The 21,303-nt window shown below is 37.5% G+C and overlaps 3 gene segments (V, D, J or C); all 3 read left to right on the forward strand.

Annotated features, from left to right (window-relative positions):
* Window positions 1–5,649: 5,649 nt before the first annotated feature.
* Window positions 5,650–6,279, forward strand: LOC118987147 (T cell receptor alpha variable 13-1-like). The segment is given in 2 exon segments: window positions 5,650–5,731; window positions 5,893–6,279. Coding segments are annotated over 2 exon segments (366 nt in total).
* A 4,092-nt stretch (window positions 6,280–10,371) lies between these two features.
* Window positions 10,372–11,172, forward strand: LOC118987146 (T cell receptor alpha variable 14/delta variable 4-like). The segment is given in 2 exon segments: window positions 10,372–10,455; window positions 10,616–11,172. Coding segments are annotated over 2 exon segments (369 nt in total).
* Window positions 11,173–16,734: 5,562 nt separating this feature from the next.
* LOC118987149 (T cell receptor alpha variable 9-2-like) lies at window positions 16,735–17,263 on the forward strand. The segment is given in 2 exon segments: window positions 16,735–16,789; window positions 16,908–17,263. Coding segments are annotated over 2 exon segments (402 nt in total).
* The last annotated feature ends 4,040 nt before the right edge of the window (window positions 17,264–21,303 follow it).

Below are 21,303 nucleotides of genomic sequence, written 5' to 3' on the forward strand. Positions count from 1 at the left end.
CCAACAAGAGACCCATCTCAGAACAAAAGACCTACAGAGACTGAAAGTGAAGGGCTGGAAACAAATACTCCAAGCAAATGGACAAGAAAAAAGAGCCAGGGTAGCAATACTTATATCTGACTAAATACACTTAAAAAGCCATAAAAAAGACCCAGAAGGTCACTTCATAATACTCAAGGGAAGAATCCATCAAGAAGACATAAACATTGTGAATATATATAAATCCAACATAGGAGCACCTGAATATATAAAGAAAATATTAGAGGACTTCAAGAAAGATATTGACAGCAACACAATTATACTAGGGGATTTTAACACCCCACTTTCAAAAATGAACAGATCTTCCAAACAAAATATTGACAAAGATATTGCAGCATTGAACAATGTCCTAGATCAAACAAACTTGACTGATATATATATAGAGAGAGCCTTTCATTCCAAAGAAGCAAAATACACATTGGATTCTTTTCAAATGCACATGGAACACTTTCAAAGATAGACCACATGATAGGTCATAAAACAAGCCTCAAAAAATTCAAGAAAATTGAAATCATAACAAGTATTTTCTCTGACCACAAGGAATTGGAACTATAAAGTAACCTCAAGAAAATAAACTCATGGAGATTGAAAGGGATGCTATTGAACTATGAATGGATCAAGAAGGAGATTAAGGAGGAAATAAAAAAAAATTCCTGGGACAAATGAAAATGAACTCACAACAACCCAAAACTTAAGGAAACAGTGAAGGCAGTCCTGAGAGGGAAGTTCATAGCAATACAGGACTACCTAAAAAAGATAGAAACATTTAAAATAAACAACCTAACACTACACCTACAAGAACTCAAAGAACAACAACAAAGACAGCCCAGAACAAGTAGAAGAAAGGAAATAACCAAGATTAGAGCAGAACTAAATGACATAGAGATGAAAAGCACAATTCTAATGATCAATGTATGCGGGAGCTGGTTCTTTGAAAAGATAAACAAAATTGACAATCCTTTAAGCAGGATCACCAAGAAAAAAAGGGAGAAGACCCAAATAAACACAATCAGAAATGAAAGAGGAGAGATTACAACTGATACCACAGAAATACAAAGGACTGTAAGAAATTGCTACAAACAACATGGCAAGAAATTAAAAAAACTTAGGTGAAATGAATAAATTTGTTGAAAAATATACTTTCAAAACTCAATGAAGAAGAAGCAGAAAACCAGAACAAACCACTAATATCTGATAAAACTGAAGCAGTAATCAAAATCTACCAACACACAAAAGCCCTGGACCAGATGGTTTCACAGGAGAATTCTACAAAGCATTTAAGGAAGAGCTAATCCCTATCCTTCACAGATTAGTCCAAAAAATCCAAGAAGATGGAAGACTCCCAAACTCTTGTTATGAGACCAGCATTATCCTAATCCCAAAACCAGATAAAGACACAACAAAGAAAGAAAACTTCAAGTCAATATTGCTGGTGAACATAAATGCTAAAATCTTCAACAAAATATTGGCAAACCACATCTAGCAATCCATTAAAAAGATCATACACCATGACCAGGTGACATTCATCCCAGGGATGCAAGGATGCTACAATATTCTCAATCAGTAAATGTAATACATTACATAAACAAAAGCAAAGATAAAAATCACATGATCATATCAATAGATATGGAAAAAGCATTTGATAATGTACAGCACCCATTTATGATAAAAACATTCACCAAAGTGGGAATCAAGCACTAAAATATAAAGGCCATATATGAGGAACCTGCAGCCAACATCATTCTTAGTGGGCAAAAACTAAAAACTTTTCCAGTGAGATCAGGAACAAGACAAGGTTGTCCACTTTCACCACTTCTATTCAACATAGTATTGGAAGTCCCAGACACAGCAATCAGACGAGAAAAAGAAATAAAAGGCATCAAAATTGGATGCCTTTGTTTCCAAAGAGGAAACAAAACTGTCACAGTTTGCAGATGACATGATAGTGTACATAGAAAACTCTATAGATTCCCCCCCAAAATGCTTGACCTAATAAATGAATTTGGCAAAAAAGTAGGATACAAGGTCAATATCCAGAAATCAAAGGCATTTTTGTGCACTAACAATGAAATACCAGATTCAGAAATTATGATAAAAATCACATTTGATATTGCAACAAGAAAAATAAACTACCTAGGAATAAACCTAACCAAGGAGGTAAAAGACCTGTACTCAGAAAAGTACACAACACTGAAGACAGAAATTAAGGAAGACACAAACAAATGGAAACATATATCATGTTTATGGATCAGAAGAATTAACATCATCAAAATGTCCATACTATCTAAACAATTTATAGATTCAATGCAATCTCTATTAAAATATCAATGGCATAGTTCACAGATATGGAACAAACACTTCAGAAATTTATATGATACCATAAATGACCCCAAATAGCTGCAGCAATTTTGAGAAATAAGAGCAATGTAGGAGGAATCACCATACCTGATATCAAACTGTAGTACATGGCCACTTTAATCAAAACAGCCTGGTTCCAGAATAAGAACAGACACATAGACCAATGGAACAGAACAGAGAGCCCAGAAATAAACCTAAGTCTCTACTGCCAATTAATATTTGACAAAAGGGGCAGCAGCATAATATGGAGGAAAGATAGCTTCTTCCACAAATGGTGTTGGGAGGTCTGGAGACCTACATGCAAAAAATGAGACTCTATCACCAACTTATACCATATACAAAAATAAATTCAAGGTGAATGAAATATTTAAATATAAGTTGTGACACCATTGAAGTCCTAGAAGAGAACACAGGTAGGGAAATCTCAGATATTCCACACAGCAATATTTTTACTGATATGTCCCCTAGAACAAGGGACATAAAAAAAGAATAAACAAATTGGATCTCATCAAAATAATAACCTTCTGCACAGCTAAAGGAAATAGTATTAAAGTAAAAACAGAACCCACCATAAGGGAAAACACATTTGCCAATGATACCTCAGACAAGGGTTTGATCTCCAAAATATATAAAGAACTCACACAATTCCACTTTAAGAAGACAAGCAACCCACTTAAAAATGGGCAAAGGACTTGAACAGACACTTCTCCAAGGAGGACACATGGAGGGTCTAGAGATACAAAAAGATGTTTAATATCATTATGAAATACCACTTCACACCAGTCAGAATGGCCATCATAAACAGAGCAACAAACACCAAATGTTGGAAAAGGTGTGGAGAAAAGGGAAACGTAGTGCACTGTTGGTGGGATTGTAGACTGATGCAACCACTCTGGAAAACAGTATGGAATTCCCTCAGAAAACTAAAAATGAAACTGCCTTTTGACCTGGCAATTCCACTGCTAGGATTACATCCTAAGAACGCTGAAACACCAATCCAAAAGAACCTATGCACCCCAATGTTAATAGCTGCACAATTTACAATAGCCAAGTGCTGGAAGCAACCAAAGTGCCTATCAGTAAATGAGTGGATCAAACCACTGGTACATTTACACAATGAAATTCTACGCAGCAGAAACAAAGAAGAAGCCCGTACCTTTTGCAGCAGCATGGATGGAACTGGAGAGCATTATGCTAGCTGAAATAAGTCAGGCAATGAAAGACAAATACCATATGCTGTCACCATTATCACCATTAACAGGGACCTAATCAACAAAACAAACAAGCAAGCAAAGTATAACCAAAGACATTGAAATTGAGAACAGGCTGACAGTGATCAGATATGGAACAAACACTTCAGAAATTTATATGATACCATAAATGACCCCAAATAGCTGCAGCAATTTTGAGAAATAAGAACAATGTAGGAGGAATCACCATACCTGATATCAAACTGTAGTACATGGCCACTTTAATCAAAACAGCCAAAATATATAAAGGGAGAAGGGAGAAGGGAGGGGATAATGGGGGAAAAGGATGAAGGGTTTACAGGAACAATTACAAAGGACATTCGGGCAATAACAAGGTGGGGGTAGAAACGGGGGAGGAAGATGGGGAACGCTGGAGTGGTGGAGAGAAGTGGGCGAAAAAGGAAGAAAACTGTACTTGAACAACAATAATACTAATTTAAAAAAAGAAAAAGCTTTTCTTCATAACAGACAAATGAAGTTTATCTGAAAAGAAAATGTTTCTTTCTCATATTTATATAAAAAATTCAGTTACAGTTTATTTTTCCACTCGACAGTTATTTTATTTTTTAACTTATTTTTTTACTGCTGTTCAAGTACAGTTGTCCCTCTTATCACCCAACCATGCCAGACCTCACCCCACCCATCACTGCCTCCCACACTTGAACCTACCCTCTTTGGGTTTGTCCATGTGTCCTTTATACATGTTCCTTGATGACTCTTCCCCAATTATTCCCTATTATCCCTCTACCCACTCCTCTCTGATTACTGTCAGTTTGTTCTTTACTTCAATGTCTTTGTATTTTTCTTGCTTGTTTGTTTTGTTAGTTAGGTTCCACTTATAGGTGATTATATGGTATTTATCTTTCACTGCCTGGCTTATTTCACTTAGCATAATGCTTTCCAATTCCATCCATTCTGTCATGAAGGGTAGGTTCAATAATATTTTGTATTAGTTTCAGAATACAGCAGAGTGATTAGAAATCATGTACTTTACACAATGGTCCCCATGCTTCAAGTCCCCACCTGGCCCCATACAGAGCTCTTATGATATATTGATTATACTCTCTATGTGGTAATTTACATGTCTGTGACATTCCTTTTTTAAAAAAGATTTTATTTGTTCATTTTAGAATGTGGGAAAGGGAGAAAGAGAAGGAGAGAAACATCTATGTGTGAGAGACACATCAGTTAGTTGTGTCTTGCACTGCTCTCTGCCCCTGCCCCAAATGGGATCCTGGCCCACAACCCAGATATGTGCCTTCACTGAGAGTCAAACCAATTACCTTCTTGTTCGCAGGCTGGTTCTCAATCATTGAGCCACACCAGCCAGGGCTAGATTCCACATATAATTGAAATCTTATGGTATTTGTCTTTCTTTCTATAACTTACTTCACTTAGCATAATACCTTCTAGGTCCATGCATTCTTTCACAAAAAGTGACACTTCTTTCCTTTTATGGCTGAGTAGTATTCCATTGTGTGTATGTACCACAGCTTCAAAAGAAGGGCTTTATATTTTCTTTGTTTATGAGAGTGAATCATGACACTTTCCTGACTTAAAACATGTAAAACTGGGCCCTCGTTGAATAAGTACCAACAGCATCTGCATCTTTCTAAAATATTGACAATAATTCAGTTGTGTGAAGAGGTATAAATACTATTCTCTACGTTCTTTTGTAATATCTGATCTAAGAGTTAATTTGTTTGATGTATTAGTGCCTTTTTGTGTCTGAGTCTCTCATAGGCAAAGGGCAAAATTACATTAAACCAGCAAGTTCAGGAGTTAGAGATGTGACCACAAGGTGGTAGTGCACCTCTGCTGATGCAGAATATGTGGGGGTTCATTTTACTGGTTCTGAATGAATAGGCTTTGACAGAAGCACAGTCTTTAAGCACAGTCTCCCCTATTGGCTGGTGAGAGAACGTGAGAAACTCTTATTTTCAGATTGATAGAGGAAAAGAGATAACTTGATAACAGCAGGAGCTCCCCTGGCTGTAGGTAGCAGGTCCACAATTGATCTCAAATAAGAAGAATGAAGACATACATTGGAGCATTCTTCATGTTCTTTTGGCTGCAGCTGGACTGTGAGTTGAGGGTTAATGGGAAATAAACTCTTTTATGGGGTATTATTTTAGAAGCCAAGCCTGGCTTTATTTGTGTTTCCTTAGTTACTGTAGAGAGAAAATTTCGAAGCATAATAATCTGTTCATTCTTCTCCTTTCTCTGAATTTTTCTTGCTGCATAGGTGTCAGCCAAGGAGAGGACGTGAATCAGCATCCTCCTACCCTGAGTGTCCAGGAGGGAAACACCTCTGTCATCACCTGTTCTTATTCAGACAGTGCTTCACAATACTTTCCGTGGTATAAGCAAGAAGCTGGAAAAGGTCCCCAGTTCCTTATACACATTCGTTCAACTGAGAATGAAAAGCAGCATGAAAGACTCACTGTTTTATTCAATAAGACGACCAGGCAATTCTCCCTGTACATCAAAAACACCCAGCCTGGAGACTCAGCTGTGTACTTCTGTGCAGCAAGTACACATTGCCTCCCAGGCACCTGAATCCTGTACATAAACCTGTCTCCTAGTGGAAACTTCTGTTATGTATGTTAAAAACACTTAATAGAAAGGTTAGTTTCAAGATGACCAAGAAAGTGTTAGAACATTTTGTTGGGTATACTGCTGCCAGTTAGTTCAATTTAATTTTAAAAATTTTGCTTTAATTACCTTTTTGTATTTGCTATACTAATTCTGTCCTACTAAAAATACCCTTATCATCAGTATCAGAATTCTTATCATGGTCTGGCTTTCGAATATTTTGTTTTCAAAACAGCATTTTAAATTTTCTATTAAAATAATGATATGCCAAATATAGAAAATAAGTAGAGTACAAAAATTTGAAGTTTATGCTATGTAGTCAGGTAATATTGGTAATACCTACATTAATTTTTGAATCAATTTTTATTATAGCTAGAATAATAATTTCTTCATTGAATTATACATCTTGAATTGAGCATTTTACATTTCATCAATACTTCTCCTGCAATGCCTGCTTTTTAATAGTTCTGAGAGATTTTAATAAATTACAGGTTTGTATTAATTTTCTTCTCTTTTGATGACAAAATGTGACCATGTTTTCCTTGTGGTCTGATCACTTTCTTTTTAAGAAAATGTGACATTTTGTTCCCAGAGCTCTGTGGTGGTATATATTATTTGTGTATATGAGGCAATCAGGATTGGAAGTGATTTGAGAATGTGAGCTTCCAATTAAACCCACAAAGCAATTCTCTTTTACCAAATTCCATACATATTTGTCCACATTTAGTCTCTCAGAGAATCTAGAAGACAGAATTGTTTATTATTTACCGTTATAGCCTCAGTAACTAGCACAACCTTTTTCACATAGTCGACAATCAGTAGACATTTGTTAAAGAAAGAAAGGTGAATTTTGGTATTTATTCATAATTTTAATTTAAGCTTTGTGATAGAATTAAATTTATAAATTGATTTTTGAATATCAAAATTTTTACCATATATATTTATTTCATTAATTAAGAATGTACATTTTTAAATGAATACAAATCTTTCTTTCTCAATAAAGCTCTGTTATTTCAAGACAATAAAATTTATTCCTAGACTTGTGCTTTTTGTTTCCAGTATGAGCTATAGAGGGACATTTTTATAAGTATTTACCAGCTACCTTACTATTATTAGTGGAATGCAACAGGCATTAGATGAATGGATAATTTACAGATAGCTTGTGACAAATTTTTCTGCCTTGTCTTCATGTTTTGATTGAATGAAACATTACTGACCACAACTTTTTTTAGATTAAAAATGCTATTTCTTTTCATGTTACAGATAATCAATGTAATGAAAGAATTTGTATTGATTATTAATATCCTAATTCTCCTACTCATGGTCAGTGGAAGGTTATTTTTAATATCTCTTATATTCTTCCTAAAGATATTTATTTCTGGTGAGTGGTGTGGTGTAGGGGACAGGTTGTTTTGGGGCTGCCAAATGTGACCCAGCTGTTTATGGTAATCCTACAGAAGCGATGTGGTGGGCATGAGCCACACCCTCAAACCAGGTTTTTCCATGGGAATTAGGCTTAGAAAATACATTCACACTGTTATGACTTGCTCTTGCTAAGACTCCTTCACCCTAGCCTAAAACAGGAGATGTTTATTGACTATCTCGAAGATAATTTCCAAAGCCTGGGTGAATTTTCCCCCAAATGAAGCTAATCAGTGTGCCACCTTTTTCTTCTGCATTTGTTATTTTTATTTCCTTGTTTGCCACTTTAATCTCTATTTTATTTTATTTTTAAAACATTTTGTTTATTGATTGATCCTATTACTTTTTATTGTTGGTCATTAGTTATCCCCATTTTCCCTCCATTACTCTACCACTGCCCAACCCACCCCCACCTCCCACCTCCCACATTCAGTTTTCCCCCTCTCCCCATAATCTTGGTCCATGGGTCTTTTGTCCATGTCCCTTGAAGACCCTTCCCCTTGTTTTCCCCATTACACCCCACCTCCGTTTCATCTGATTACTCTCAGTTTGTTCTTCACTTTTATGTCTCTGGTTCTAATTAGCACACTTGTTTGTTTTCTTGACCAGGTTCCACTTACAGGTGAGATCATATGGTATTTGTCTTTTACTGCCTGGCTTATTTCACTTAGCATACTGCTCTCCAGTTCCACCATGCTGTAGCAAAGTGTAGGATTTCATTCCTTCTTACTCTCTGCTGCATAGTAGTGAGTTGTGTAAATGTACTAGTTTTTTTATGCATTCATTTACTGGTGGGCACTTGGGCTGTTTCCAGAAATTGGCTATAGTAAGTTGCACTACTATGAACACTGGGGTGCATAGGTTCTTTTGAATTGGGGTTTCTGAATTCTTAGGGTATAATCCCAACAGTGGAATTGCCAGGTGAAAAGGAAGTTCCATTTTTAGTTATCTGAGGAAACCCATACTGTTTTCCACATTGGCTTCACCAGACTGCATTCTCACCAGCAGTTCACTAGGGTTCCTTTTTCTCCACAACGTCACCAACACTTGTTTGTTGATTTGGTTATGAAGCCATTATGACCAGTGTGAAGTGGTATCTCACTGTGGTTCTAATTTGTACCTCTATGAATATTTTAAATTTTGAACAAATAATCACATACTAACAAACTGATTTCGGAGTATAGTTCTGTAAATTTTGATTTTAACATGTTGTGTAGATTATGTAAGCATCACATGATCAAGATAGAGAATAGTTTCATTGCTAATGATACTGTCTTTTGCTGTCCTTTTGTAATCACACACTCCCCTATTACACATTGTTCTGTTGTTTTATGTTTTAGCCTTTTTTAGAATGTCATATGAATGTAACAATAGAATACACAATCTTTTGAGGTGTCAGTTTCATGATCTGAGAAAGTGCATGCCTGAGCCCCATCTCTGCCACCACTGGCAGTTTTTTCTATGCTTGGTGGTTTGAACTTTCAAGTAATTTATACACATAGTTCATCATTTCAAGTGTTTGTGTTATTATTGATGAAGATTCAGTCTAGCAGTATTAATAGTGACTTAGTCATTATTTGGCCTTTGTAGCACTTGTCATTGAATACCACATTCAACAAAACTTTGTTGCACTAACAATGGCTTTATAGAGCTCAACTGCAGCATTAGGGTGGTTGTTATCTGGTATCAAGGATTCCAATCGTCACCACACACAAATATAACTCAAAATGTTTCAAAGACCTAAATATAAGACCTGAAAAAGTACATTACATGGAAGATAACATAGATACTATACATACGGACCTTGATCTTACAGAGGACCTTATGAATTTGATCTCAAAGGCAGGGGAAGTAAAAGCACAATTAATGAATGAGACTAAAACAAATTGAAAACCTTATGCACAGCAAGAAACACTGTAAACAAAATGAAAAGGCAACCAATCAAATGGAAGAAGATATTTGCAAACAACTTATCCAATAAGTGGTTAAAATTCAAAATATGTAAAGAACACATACTACTCAACAACAAAAAATTGACTAAAAAATGGGCAGAGGACCTCAAAAGACACTTGTCACAAGAAAATATATAAATGGTGAACAGATACATGAAAAGTGACATAACTTGACTAGCTGTAAGAGAAACACAAATCAAAACTGCAATGAGGTACTCTGTCACAGCTGTTAGGATGGCTATCATGGTTTAGAGTGTTGAAGATAGTTGCCAGAGAAGATGAAAGCTGGGAATCGGGGTGCAAAATGTGAAGGGGTTAAAAGTACAAGTTGGTATTTATAAAATAGTCACTAGGATGTAAAGTGTAGCATAGGGTAATACAGCAAAAGATATTGTAGTAAGTATGTATCTTGCCAGGTAGGTACTGAAAATATCAGGGGGCACATTTGTAAAGCATGTGATTGTGTAATCACTATGCTGCATAACTGAAATTAATACAAAGTAATATTAAAAATAAAATTTAAGAAGTGGTAGTTAATCCTTGAAAAAGTTTGGTTGGGTGACACTGTCAGCTGAATGAGTGGGTGTAGGCTGACACCCAACAGCCTATGCAGAGAATGCTCACGTGACCAACAGCAACTGGCTGCACCAGGAAACGCTGTTTCCTGTTCTGGGGCAGCAGCAGCACACAGCCCAGGATTTCTTCTCTTCCTGTCAGAGTCATCCCACCTTGCAGGGCCCTGAAACTGAAGAAGAATAAGGTGTTTTTCACCTGTTGGAAGAACTTGAAAATGTTACTCTCTAGCCTTCTGAAGATGGTCCTGGCTTCAGTGTGGCTAGGTAGGAATACCCAGTGGGAGTGGGTCTCCTCTGCGACCTAAGGGCTGGGGATCCAGGCAGTGTTTTATAAATTCCCTTGGAAGGAGATGTAGCAGTATGGAAAAAAGAATGTTTTCCCACATCACTTATCCCCAAACCTTGTGATTATCTTCCCCTTCAGGATCCGGTATTGCCCAGAAGGTAACTCAAGGCCAACCAGCAATGTCAGTGCAGGAGAAGGAGGCTGTGACCCTGGACTGCACATATGACACTAGTGCTACAACTTACAACCTCTTCTGGTACAAGCAGCTGAGCAGTGGAGCAATAATTTTTCTTATTCGTCAGGACTCCTATAACCAGAAAAATGCCACAGAAGGTCGCTACTCACTGAATTTTCAGAAAGCAAATCGTTCCATCAACCTTGTCATCTCACCTTCACAGCTGGAGGACTCTGCAGTGTATTTCTGTGCCCTGAGTGAGCCCACAGTGAGAGGTGTGTAGGAAGGAGGTGAACCAAAACCTCAGGGCTCTGCTTGATGCATCCACCTGCTGTAGAGACCAAGGCTGGGAATTGTCAGCACTGTTAGGAAGTGGCCAGGGCTGTGGTAGCACAGGTGTAGGAGGGTTTGAGGAGAAACACTCTATGAAAATACTTCTCTAGGTCCATAGACCATGTGTACAATTATTATTAATAAAAATCTATGTATTTGAGAAATTGGTTTGAAATTGTTTATCGAAGACAAAGAACAACCAAAAACAACAATTTGCTATCTGGTGAAACATTGAGCTACAAGAAATAATGAAGAAAATTCAGAAACATCTGAATCTAAAAATTAGTGAAAGTTTGTTGTATTGTAAGGTTTTCAGATAAATTTCTTCAATAAGTATTTATTGAGTATATTTTATGACACAGGCACTATTGGAAGAGGGAGGCTGTGAAATCTTTCTGTGGCTTTAGTGTTTTTGTATGTTATGTTCTATTATACTGTTTGATGATATAGTTGAATCTGAATTTATTAGCTTAGTTAAGGTACCCTCCTTGAATTTCTTAGGTGCTACAATATGACACACTTTGTGTTTTTCCATCTTAGTAACATGCTAGCATGGAAAAACATATTTTCTTTATGTAGATTTACCTGCAGTAAATCCCACCAGTCTCACTCATAACTGAGCAATAATTGGTGGCTCTAGGGGAACATTGTGAAGAAGCAAAGTGTGAACTATCTTTTTCTACTTTTGCCCTTCAATTCACCACTCTTCTAGAAGCATTTTTGCCATCTGTGGCTCATTTTCACAGCTCCATGCCCTCTTTTTTTAATGCCCCACAATCCAAAATCCTCATTTTATAGTATTTCCTCCACTTACCTCTAACCCCATTCTCTCAGAGCCTTAAAATTTGAATGATCATGGATGTTTACTAAGTGATCTTGTATTGTAAACTCCATCTTTTAATTGAGTTGGGAAAGCAGATGTGCATAGTAAAAATTTGAAAAGGGTACTTTTAACCTTTTTTGATATTTTTATACTTTTATAATTTTATCATAAATTTTTACTATGTTTGGTGTACAATTGAGTGGTATGAAGCACATTTACACCAAAAGAACTCCATTGGCCTTGAAGAACTGAAAAGTTGTGCTCCATTAACAATAACATCCCATCCCCCCACCCCTCCAGCCCCTGGCAAATACCCTTTCAGTTCTCATTCTATGAGTTTAACTGTTTTATAGACCTCGTAAAGTGGGGTGCAGCAGTATTGGTCACATGGTATAGTGTGACCAATATCTTTCACCTAGTGTAGTATCCTGCTGGTTCACCCATGTGGCATCCTGTGTCAGAATTTCATTCCTTTTAAACTAAAATAATATTCCAGTGTATGTATGTACTGCATTTTGTTTATCCATTGATGTGCTCATGGACATTTATGTTGCTTCCTCATTTTCCTGTACAAATGTGTGTAAATATATTAATATTTTGGATGTATGAGGTCTGTCTGGAAAAAGACCAGCCAGTGTCGATATATTGAAAATGGTTTGTGTGACATTGATGTAACCTGGCAAACAAGGAGAGTGGACTGGAATGAGTGTGAGTGAACAATGATGACTTTACTAGTCAGTGGGGGAGGTAGATGCTGTTGACTGAGCACGTGTACTGTGTGTCTCTTGCATTCAAAATGATTGAGAGCAAAGAATCTGCATCGTATTTTGCATTAATCTGCAACATTTCTCCATGGAAACTTTTTGGGTGGTTCAGAAGGCCACAGTTCTGGGGAACTGGTGGTTGGCAGCTTCATCACAACCATGTGCCACTTCATGCATCACGTCTGGTCCAGTTTTTAGGTAAGACACCAAATCACCCAGTGATTCAGCGACCCCTACACCTCAGATTTGGTGCCATATGACTTCTGGCTTTTCCCAAAGGTAAAATCACCTTTGAAAGGGAAGAGATTATAGAATGTTGATAAAATTCAGGAAACTGATGGGGCAGCTGATGGCAATTAGTTGAACTTTATGAGGTCCTAAGGTAGCTACTTTGAAGAGGACTGAGGTATCATTGTCTTATGTACAATGTTTCTGGTATCTTGTATCTTTTTCAATAAATGTCTCTATTTTTCATATTTCATGGCTGGATGCATTCTGGACTGACCTCCTAAATTCTAATTCTTTCTTTGCAGTTTTTGGACTGTGCTCTCAGAAGAATTGCTTCATCATAAGGAAATTCTTTAAAATTTTTTTCGAAAACCACTTACACTGATTAATTTGATAACTGTGGCCTAAACTGTATTATCACAATCAAGTTTTAAGGGCAGAGGAAGAAAGCGATCACCAGCCATGAGTGAAGTTTCAGTTTCCTGGTGAGTCACAGAAGTCTGGAAGACTCCTGCAGTGCATTCTTCGAGTCACACGTCTAATAGTATAAAAGGAATGGCCAAGGCACTACCTAGTGGTCTGCTTCTGAAATGTAGCTTGTGTACTTCGTGTTTCCCTCTCCCTTTCTTTGAAAAAGCAAAACCTGAAATTATTCATTTTTATTAGTTCCATTTGCATAAATAAAGAACATGCTGACATGGAGTCTTGTGATATTTCAAAGCTCAAGAAGTAATTTGCTACCTTCTAGTCTTTCTCTCAAATTTTCTCTGAAAAAAATCAGCAGTGGTAAAACCAAGAAGCAGAATTTTGCTATCAGAGAGAACTGTGGTGAATACTGTTAGCTCTGTCACATGCTTTCGAGGCACTTGTGAGCTTTGTTTCATTGTGTGTTAAATGGAAGAATAATGTCTTCTTTAATATTTGATTGTGACAATTTATCAATAATATACTCAAAGAGAGTGATATTCAGCAAATGATCAATTAATGAAAGTAACATCAGCAGGTACAGAAAAAGTATTTGAGAAATACAGCCTCCATTCCTCATTATAAACTTCCAGCAAATTCAGAATCAAAGGCAATTTCTACAGCTTCATAATAGGCCTCTATAAAACCCTGCATCTAATGTCATGCTTGGTGGTGAGAGGCTAAATGCTTTCCCCCTAAGATCAGGAATTTTGTCTCTCACCTCTTGTATTTAGAATTGTGCCAGAGGTTCTGGTAGTGCAGTAAGGCAAAAGAAAGAAACAAAAGCATGTGGCTCTGAAAGGAAGATGTAAACCTATCTTCACTCACAGACATCATGATTATCTAGTAGAAAACCTAAAAGTGTACATATCTTGTACAAAATCTAAAAGGTATGTACAAAAGTGCTACTAGAACAAATCATTAATTTTAACAAAGCCAGTAGTAAATCTGTCACTAATCCAGCCATTCTACTCTCAGGTATTGACCAAAGAGAAATGAAAGTATATGTTTTAAAAAATATCTTATACGCATATGTTTATAGTAGCTTTGTTTGTAACAGTCCACAACTGGTATCCCCCAAGAATGCACATCAACAAGTGAATAGGTAAATGAATCATCTTTTTTTCTCTCTATGACACTTGGTCCCAAAACACCCCTGAATGGTTTAAATCTCAGCACCAATCTTCCTCTGCTGCAGCATTCCCAACTCCTCCCAAAATTGGCCACCGCTTCCAGCATTCCTCTATTCTTCTAGCTTTATTGGGTTGTCATAGTAAGTCCAGGCAGGTGTGGCCTTGTGGTGTGGAGCCAACCACCTTCAAGCTCTACATGGGTTCTGTCACCAGGGGGAGTTGCATCCCAGTTACATCCAGGGTGCGGTCACTCCCAACCCCCCAGCTCAAAGCCTGGCCACAGCTGTTTCACATATCTATGAAATCAGTTAAAATTTATAGATAGGTTAAATAACCATTCTACCTTAGGACCTTTGGCAGAGGTTATCTGCAAAACTGTTGCTATTCAAAACAACTCTCAATGGCCCTGCTCCATGTGTCCCCTTCCCCAGCTCAGACTTGTGGAGGTGAGGACATCCAGCATATAAGTATATATTTTCTAATACTTCCTGGACACCAAGTTCTGGACCCCATTAAAAATCCCCATTTGCGCCCCCTGCCTTGGCTGCACCCTGCTACATACATAACAACTCTGTATTCCCATGTGCTGCATGGTTTACTTTCAACCCAACTTTACCCCAACTTATTTTGTTTTCCTCTTGTAGATCAGAATAAAAGTCCATAGATGCTTTTTCAGAATTCCTTTCTAGCATAGTTTTGTGGCCGGTTCTGAGAATGTACCTTGGGAGGTGGAGGAGAAGTGAAGCATCTGGACCTGGATTTCCTATGTCCACCTCCATGAGACTATTCACAGGTTGACTCAAGGACTCAGGAAGCCCCCTGATCTGAATCTGTGTAGTGAGAACTGCAGGAAACAGCTTGAACTAAGCGTCCATCTCCATGTCTGTGGATAAGTGTTTACAGAAAGATGTGTCCTTCTCTAGAACTTTACCCTGATAATTCTCAGTGGTTTTGGGTGTTGTTTTATAAAAGAATGGCCATAGTAAGTGAACCAAAGAAGTGCTTGCTTTTGCTGCTGACACTTCATAGAAAAAGACTAGTTTTTGAAAATTTGTGTTGCCATTGGGACACTTCCCCATGCAGATCCTAGAACTTTCTCCTTCATCTTTGTGGTCCTCTTGGTCTAGGCCAGTTACCACAAATGAAATCTTGTAAATGGGTATCAGGCTCAAGGTAACAAAACTGCGTGGGGGAGCTTTAAAATATTCATATCAGTGGGTCTCAATTCTGGAAAATATGTTTTTTCAAGTTAATGTTGAGATCCTAGAATCTTTGGCTTTCACTCACTGGCATTGATTCTACTATCAGCCGTTGTATGACTAATAGCTGTCATATCTTTAACAATTTGCTAGGTGATAAGGAAGAGAGTTCTAACAGATGCTCCAGGCTTTTTATGTATTTCTACATTTCCAGGGCTCTCTACTGTGTGTGTGTGTGGGGGGGTTATATCATTCAAGTTTGGGTGGAGAATGTGGCAGATACATGGTAGTAGAAAGCATTTTTGGTACTAAATCTACATTAAGGCTATAGGATTAGTATTCCTTTCTTGACTCACATTGGTTAGCTATCTTACCTTGAAAGGAACAAATAGTGGGAGATTAAGATATTGATCTAAGATCATTCTATAGATTTAGTACCTTCACTTATAATTATTTTCTCCTGAAAGCTTCATTAAAGAGATAACAGTTTTTACAATTGATAATATTTGAAGACTGAGAAAATATTGTATGTCATGTAGTAAGTGAATCCTCAATGAAAGAATACTTATTTCTGCTTAATATAACAAATATTTACTAGGCATGTAAAAAATGTCAGTCACTGTTCTGTATTGCGTACAATGCTAAAAAGTTAAGAATTACTCAATCAAAGAAACTAAACTTCTAATTACTTCCTCTGATTTCAGCTCCAAACCATTTTGTGACAACCAATGGGTTATAGGCAGGCCCTCAGAGGGTACATGAGAATATAATGTACTGTGTGAAAATGCTCAAGAAAATCAATGTCATCTAACTACAGGTATATCTTGCACGCTCTGTTAAAGTACTTCGATGTCAGGTATTGTTGTAAGGAAAAAAACCCTTGAGAGCTTAGGATGCCATTGTTCAGATTTTAAAGCATCAACTGAAAAGGGTCATGTGCCTCATAAATAAGTCAGTGATGAGAACATACTGCCATTTGGTGAGGAAGCTAAGAAACATGCGTCCCTTGTCAGTCCCTGTCCACCAAGGGGTGATACTTCCTAACACAAACATTGACTACATTTCCTGTTGACTTAGTGTTTCACTGTGACTTTAACATTTCCTCATGTTAAGTGTCAAGAACATTATTTAGGCAACACAGTAGAAATGAACTGGTGTCCAGGCTTAGTGACTGTGGTTCTCTTAGTGCTTGGTAAGTAACATGCCTTTTAAAATATAGATTCTTTCTCCTGTCAGCAACTTGGTAAACTTTGGTTTCATTTAAGAACTTTATGACCGTGGTGACAGAATTTTCTTTTTTTTCCCCCCAGGACAAACCTGTGGAGACTCAGTGATCCAGATGGAAGGCCAAGTGACCCTGTCCAAAAGGGATTCCCTGACTGTGAACTGCTCCTATGAATCCACACGGTACCCAACTCTCTTTTGGTATGTTCAGTATCCTGGAGAAGGTCCAGTGCTCCTTCTAAAAGCCACAGCGGTCAATGTCAAGGAAAGCAGCAAACGTTTTGAAGCCACATACCATAAACAACCAAGTTCTTTTCAGTTGGAGAAAAAGTCAGTGGACGAGTCAGATTCGGCAGTGTACTACTGTGCTCTGGGTGACACAGCGACAGAAACTGCAGGGGGAACTGAGCACAAAGTCTGGCTGCTGAGTGTCTATAAATGATCCCCTCTGGTGCATTCTACTATTTAACGTCAAATACACAGGACATCAATACAAATTTCCAATTATTTAAGCACATTAGTAGAGTTGTTAGGCAGATTAGGCTTCCGTATACACAGGGCCATTAAAGACAAAGGAATGTTTATGTTTAGTAAATAATGCACTGAAACATGGAAATAAAAATAAAGTTTTCAAAATATTTATGATATTGTGTGACTTCAATATTTTTCATGTTACATTTTATATAAGAAGATTTTAAACACGGTCCTTACAATTAATAAATGTGAGGTTCATAAGCAAGATTATTAAAGTCTGCCTTGAGAACTTTTTACAAAATACTTGTGCCCCAAAGTATTATACATAATTTTGATCATGAGGGTTTCCAGTCTGCTCTTAATGTGTTTTCAGAAAATTTAGAAATATGCTCTTAGCTCTGGCTCATGTAGTGCAGTGGATTGAGGGTGGGCTGTGAACCAAAGGGTTGCCAGTTCAATTCCCAGTCAGGCACAATTCCCAGTCAGGTTTGGGCCAGGTCTCCAAGGTGGTCATGCGAAAGGCAACCACACATTGATGTTTCACTCCCTCTCTTTCTCATTCCTTTCCCTTCTCTCTAAGAATAAATAAAATCTTTATAAACATAAAAAAGAAATGTGCTTTTATACACAGTTCATGAAAGATTCTAAGTTTTAAAAGAATGAGCATTGAGGTGAGGCAGGAGACAGCATAGAAAGAACTCTGAGACTGCAATACTGTTACTGGCCAACATTTAGCACCCTGGTTGCCAGAAAATGCCTTTTACCAATTAGGTAGAATAAATAGTAAGCCAAGGCAGACAGGAGGAAGGAAACGAGTCTCACAAGCTAACTCAGCAGTCCTGAGCCTTTCTGGTAATATTTTTTGAAGATCTTATTTATTTATCTTTAGAGGGGAAGGGAAGGAGAGAGGGAGAGAAATATCAATGTATGGTTGCTTCTCGTGAGTCCCCTGCTGGGAACTGGCCTGCAACTCAGGCATGTGCCCTGACTGGGAATCGAACCGTGATCGTGTTGTTCACAGGCCCATGCTCAATCCACTGAGCTACACCAGCCAGGCTTGTCTAATAATATTGCCAGGTGTTTCAACATTACAAGAAACACTATGTTAGTGAGAAAGAAGGGAAGTCTTTGAAACTCTATGTAGCATTTCCACTATCTAGGAAAGAAAGCCTTGACACTGTGCTTTCATCCCAAGGCCTGAATGTGGGAAAGTGTCCCTGGTGCTCAAAGAAAGAGCCCATAAAACAACTTCGGTTAATTGCCTACCTCTGGTCACTATCTGTTTTGTGAGGGAGTCCCTGATGCTAACAGAAAGAGCCCATAAATAACTTTGGAAAGTGCCCCAATTTAAATTAACTACCTCCTGTCTAGTATTTGGTTTACAACACGATGAACAAATGGAGTCTGGAGCAAGATAAGGATTCTGGCTAACAGACCCCCACACATACCTAAATTTGGGTAGTTACATCTCCCAGGGAGAGCTGGCACCACATTTACCAATTAATCAATATGTAATTTTTTCTCCTATCCCATCAACTATATAAGTCCTCAGAACAAAGGACTCTCTCTCTCTTGGGAGATCAGCGTGCTCTTGGCTCTCGGGCCACAGGACCTCTGGCCACCCGGCCTCAGGCTGTCCAGGGGCTTGCCACCCTGGTCTTCAGCCATTCTTGCATATGTCACCCTACTTTGCCCTGAAACTTTGCCTTTCACCCCTCTATTCTACCCAGTCCTGTTCTCTTCCATGAGAATGGCCCACTAACAAACTGATTACACACTACTAGATTTGCTGATATATAATTCTTTACATGAGTCAACAAGAAGAACCAGGTCTCTCCCGTCAACAGAAGGACCACTGATAAAAATGTAGTAGCTGTTATTAACACTTGTTTTTTTATTGTTTGTCATATAAAAGTACAGAATTTTCTTAATTTTGATTTTATCTTTTGTTGTAAATCCTAATTTCTCTTTACTATTTAGTCTGTGAGCTTTCCTTTCGTTACCCTTTTCTATCTGAATATTAACTTTTGGAAACTCTGTCTTTTGTCTTTTTTCTTAGATCCCACCTTATAGGTATTAACTTAGTTCATTAACTCGCTGTTCTCTTGGAGTTTCCTTGCTCTTTCAGAAAAATCAGCCTTCCTTTGGGATATTCCTTTGGAGGGTGTGGTGGACACAGTGGGTTGGTGGAGGAGAGGAGCTTCATTCTCTTCAAACAGGGGCAGCTGCAAAATTCCATTCTATGTGCTCAGCTTTCTTGGTTGTTTGTTTCTAGTATTTTCTCATAAGCAATATGCAGCAAGATTTTAAAACTTTGATTCAATCAAATAATTGCTATTTATATACATTTTGGTTACTGATATATTTAGACCCATTGCTAATATTTTGGTTTGCTTCTTATGCTCTTGTTTTTTCTTTTCTTTTTAGTCTAACTTCTGTGACATTGATCAAAATCTCATTTTTCTCTGTGCTGATTTGAAAAATGTAAAGTGTTTTTTTCTTAGACCATTATCTATAGGAGATTGTTCTTCGTGGTGTGGGCCCAGTCAGGACCCACGCCCACAGATAGATTCTCCCATGGGGAATCAGTCCTGCAATGTACATAGGATGCTTTGAGACTTGCTTTTGCTAAAACTTCCTCACCCTGAATTGAGGCATTAAGTGCCTATTGTAACTTCCTAAAGTCTCTACTAAACCTCATTATGGAGTGTAACCGGTTCAACCTCTTTTCCTTTTTTATTTGCAGATATCCTTCTTCTATGATGTGATTATAGGCATTGTCTCCTTTGTTTTCTGTAAAAACTAACCACCTAAAGCAAACCTGTGCATAGTAAATGAGGACCATCATGTAATGTGTAGAGAAAAGCAATAGAGGCTGGCTCAATTTTATTGAGTTGCAGGCACTTAGCTTTTTATATACATTATTTATTCAGTACTGATAAGACCCTGTAAATAGGTACTCTCTCATTTTATGCATGGGTAAAGTGAGGGATGTTGAGTAGAAGTGACTTGCTTAAATTAACATTATTATTAAACTGGTGCAGTTGGGGTGACATGAGAGCTTATATTTTGAGCTACTTGGTATAGAAGTCTTTAAAATAATCTTATTCAAATGATTTCTATTGATAAATTTGAACAATGTGTTATATATACCACTAACAAAATATCCACTTATGTCATTTTAAAAATTAAAATTTGGGGGGTGGTATTGGTTAATAGCAGCATATAAGTTTCATGTGTACAATTTTATAATGCATCACCTGTATATTGCATTGTATGCCCACATCCAAAAGTCTAGTGTCCCTTGGTCACTGTATAATTGGCCAGCATTTTTACATTCTTTAGTGTCCCCCGAACCCCATTTCTCTCTGGTCACTATCATATAGTTGTCTATGCCCTTGAGTTTTTAGTTTGTTCATTTGTTGCTTTCTGTTTTATGTCCTATATAAAAGTGAAGTCTTGTGATTTTTGTCCTTTTATGCCTGACTCATTTCATTTAGCATGACACCCTCAAGATCCATCCACATCTAGACAAATGGCAGTATTTCGTCCTTTTCTTATGGCTGAATAGTATTCCATCATATATAGGTACCAAACACTTTTATCTAATCACCTGTTGAAGAAACTGAGTTTTTCCCCATGTCTTGGCTATTGTGAATAATGTGGAGTTGATCTTAGGTGTACATACATCTTTATGAATCAGTGTTTGCAAATTTTTTAGGTATATACCAAGATGACAGATCGCTGGAGCATATGGTAGCTCTAGTCTATTTTTTTCTCCTTTTTAAATATATTTTATTGATTATACCATTACAGTTGTTCTATTCCTCCCTTCAATCCCCTCCACCCTGCACACCCCCTCCCCCTTCCCCTCTTTAGTTTATGACCACGTGTCTCAAGTTCTTTAGATTCTATATTTCCCTTATTATTCTTGCCCTCCCCTATCTATTTTTTACCTACCATCTATGCTACGTATTTTCTGTATCTTCTCCCCCCTTCTCCTCCTCC

The sequence above is a fragment of the Sturnira hondurensis genome, unplaced genomic scaffold (assembly GCF_014824575.4).
Source record: "Sturnira hondurensis isolate 20B ecotype Veracruz unplaced genomic scaffold, ASM1482457v3 Scaffold0005100, whole genome shotgun sequence".
Lineage (NCBI taxonomy): Eukaryota > Metazoa > Chordata > Mammalia > Chiroptera > Phyllostomidae > Sturnira > Sturnira hondurensis.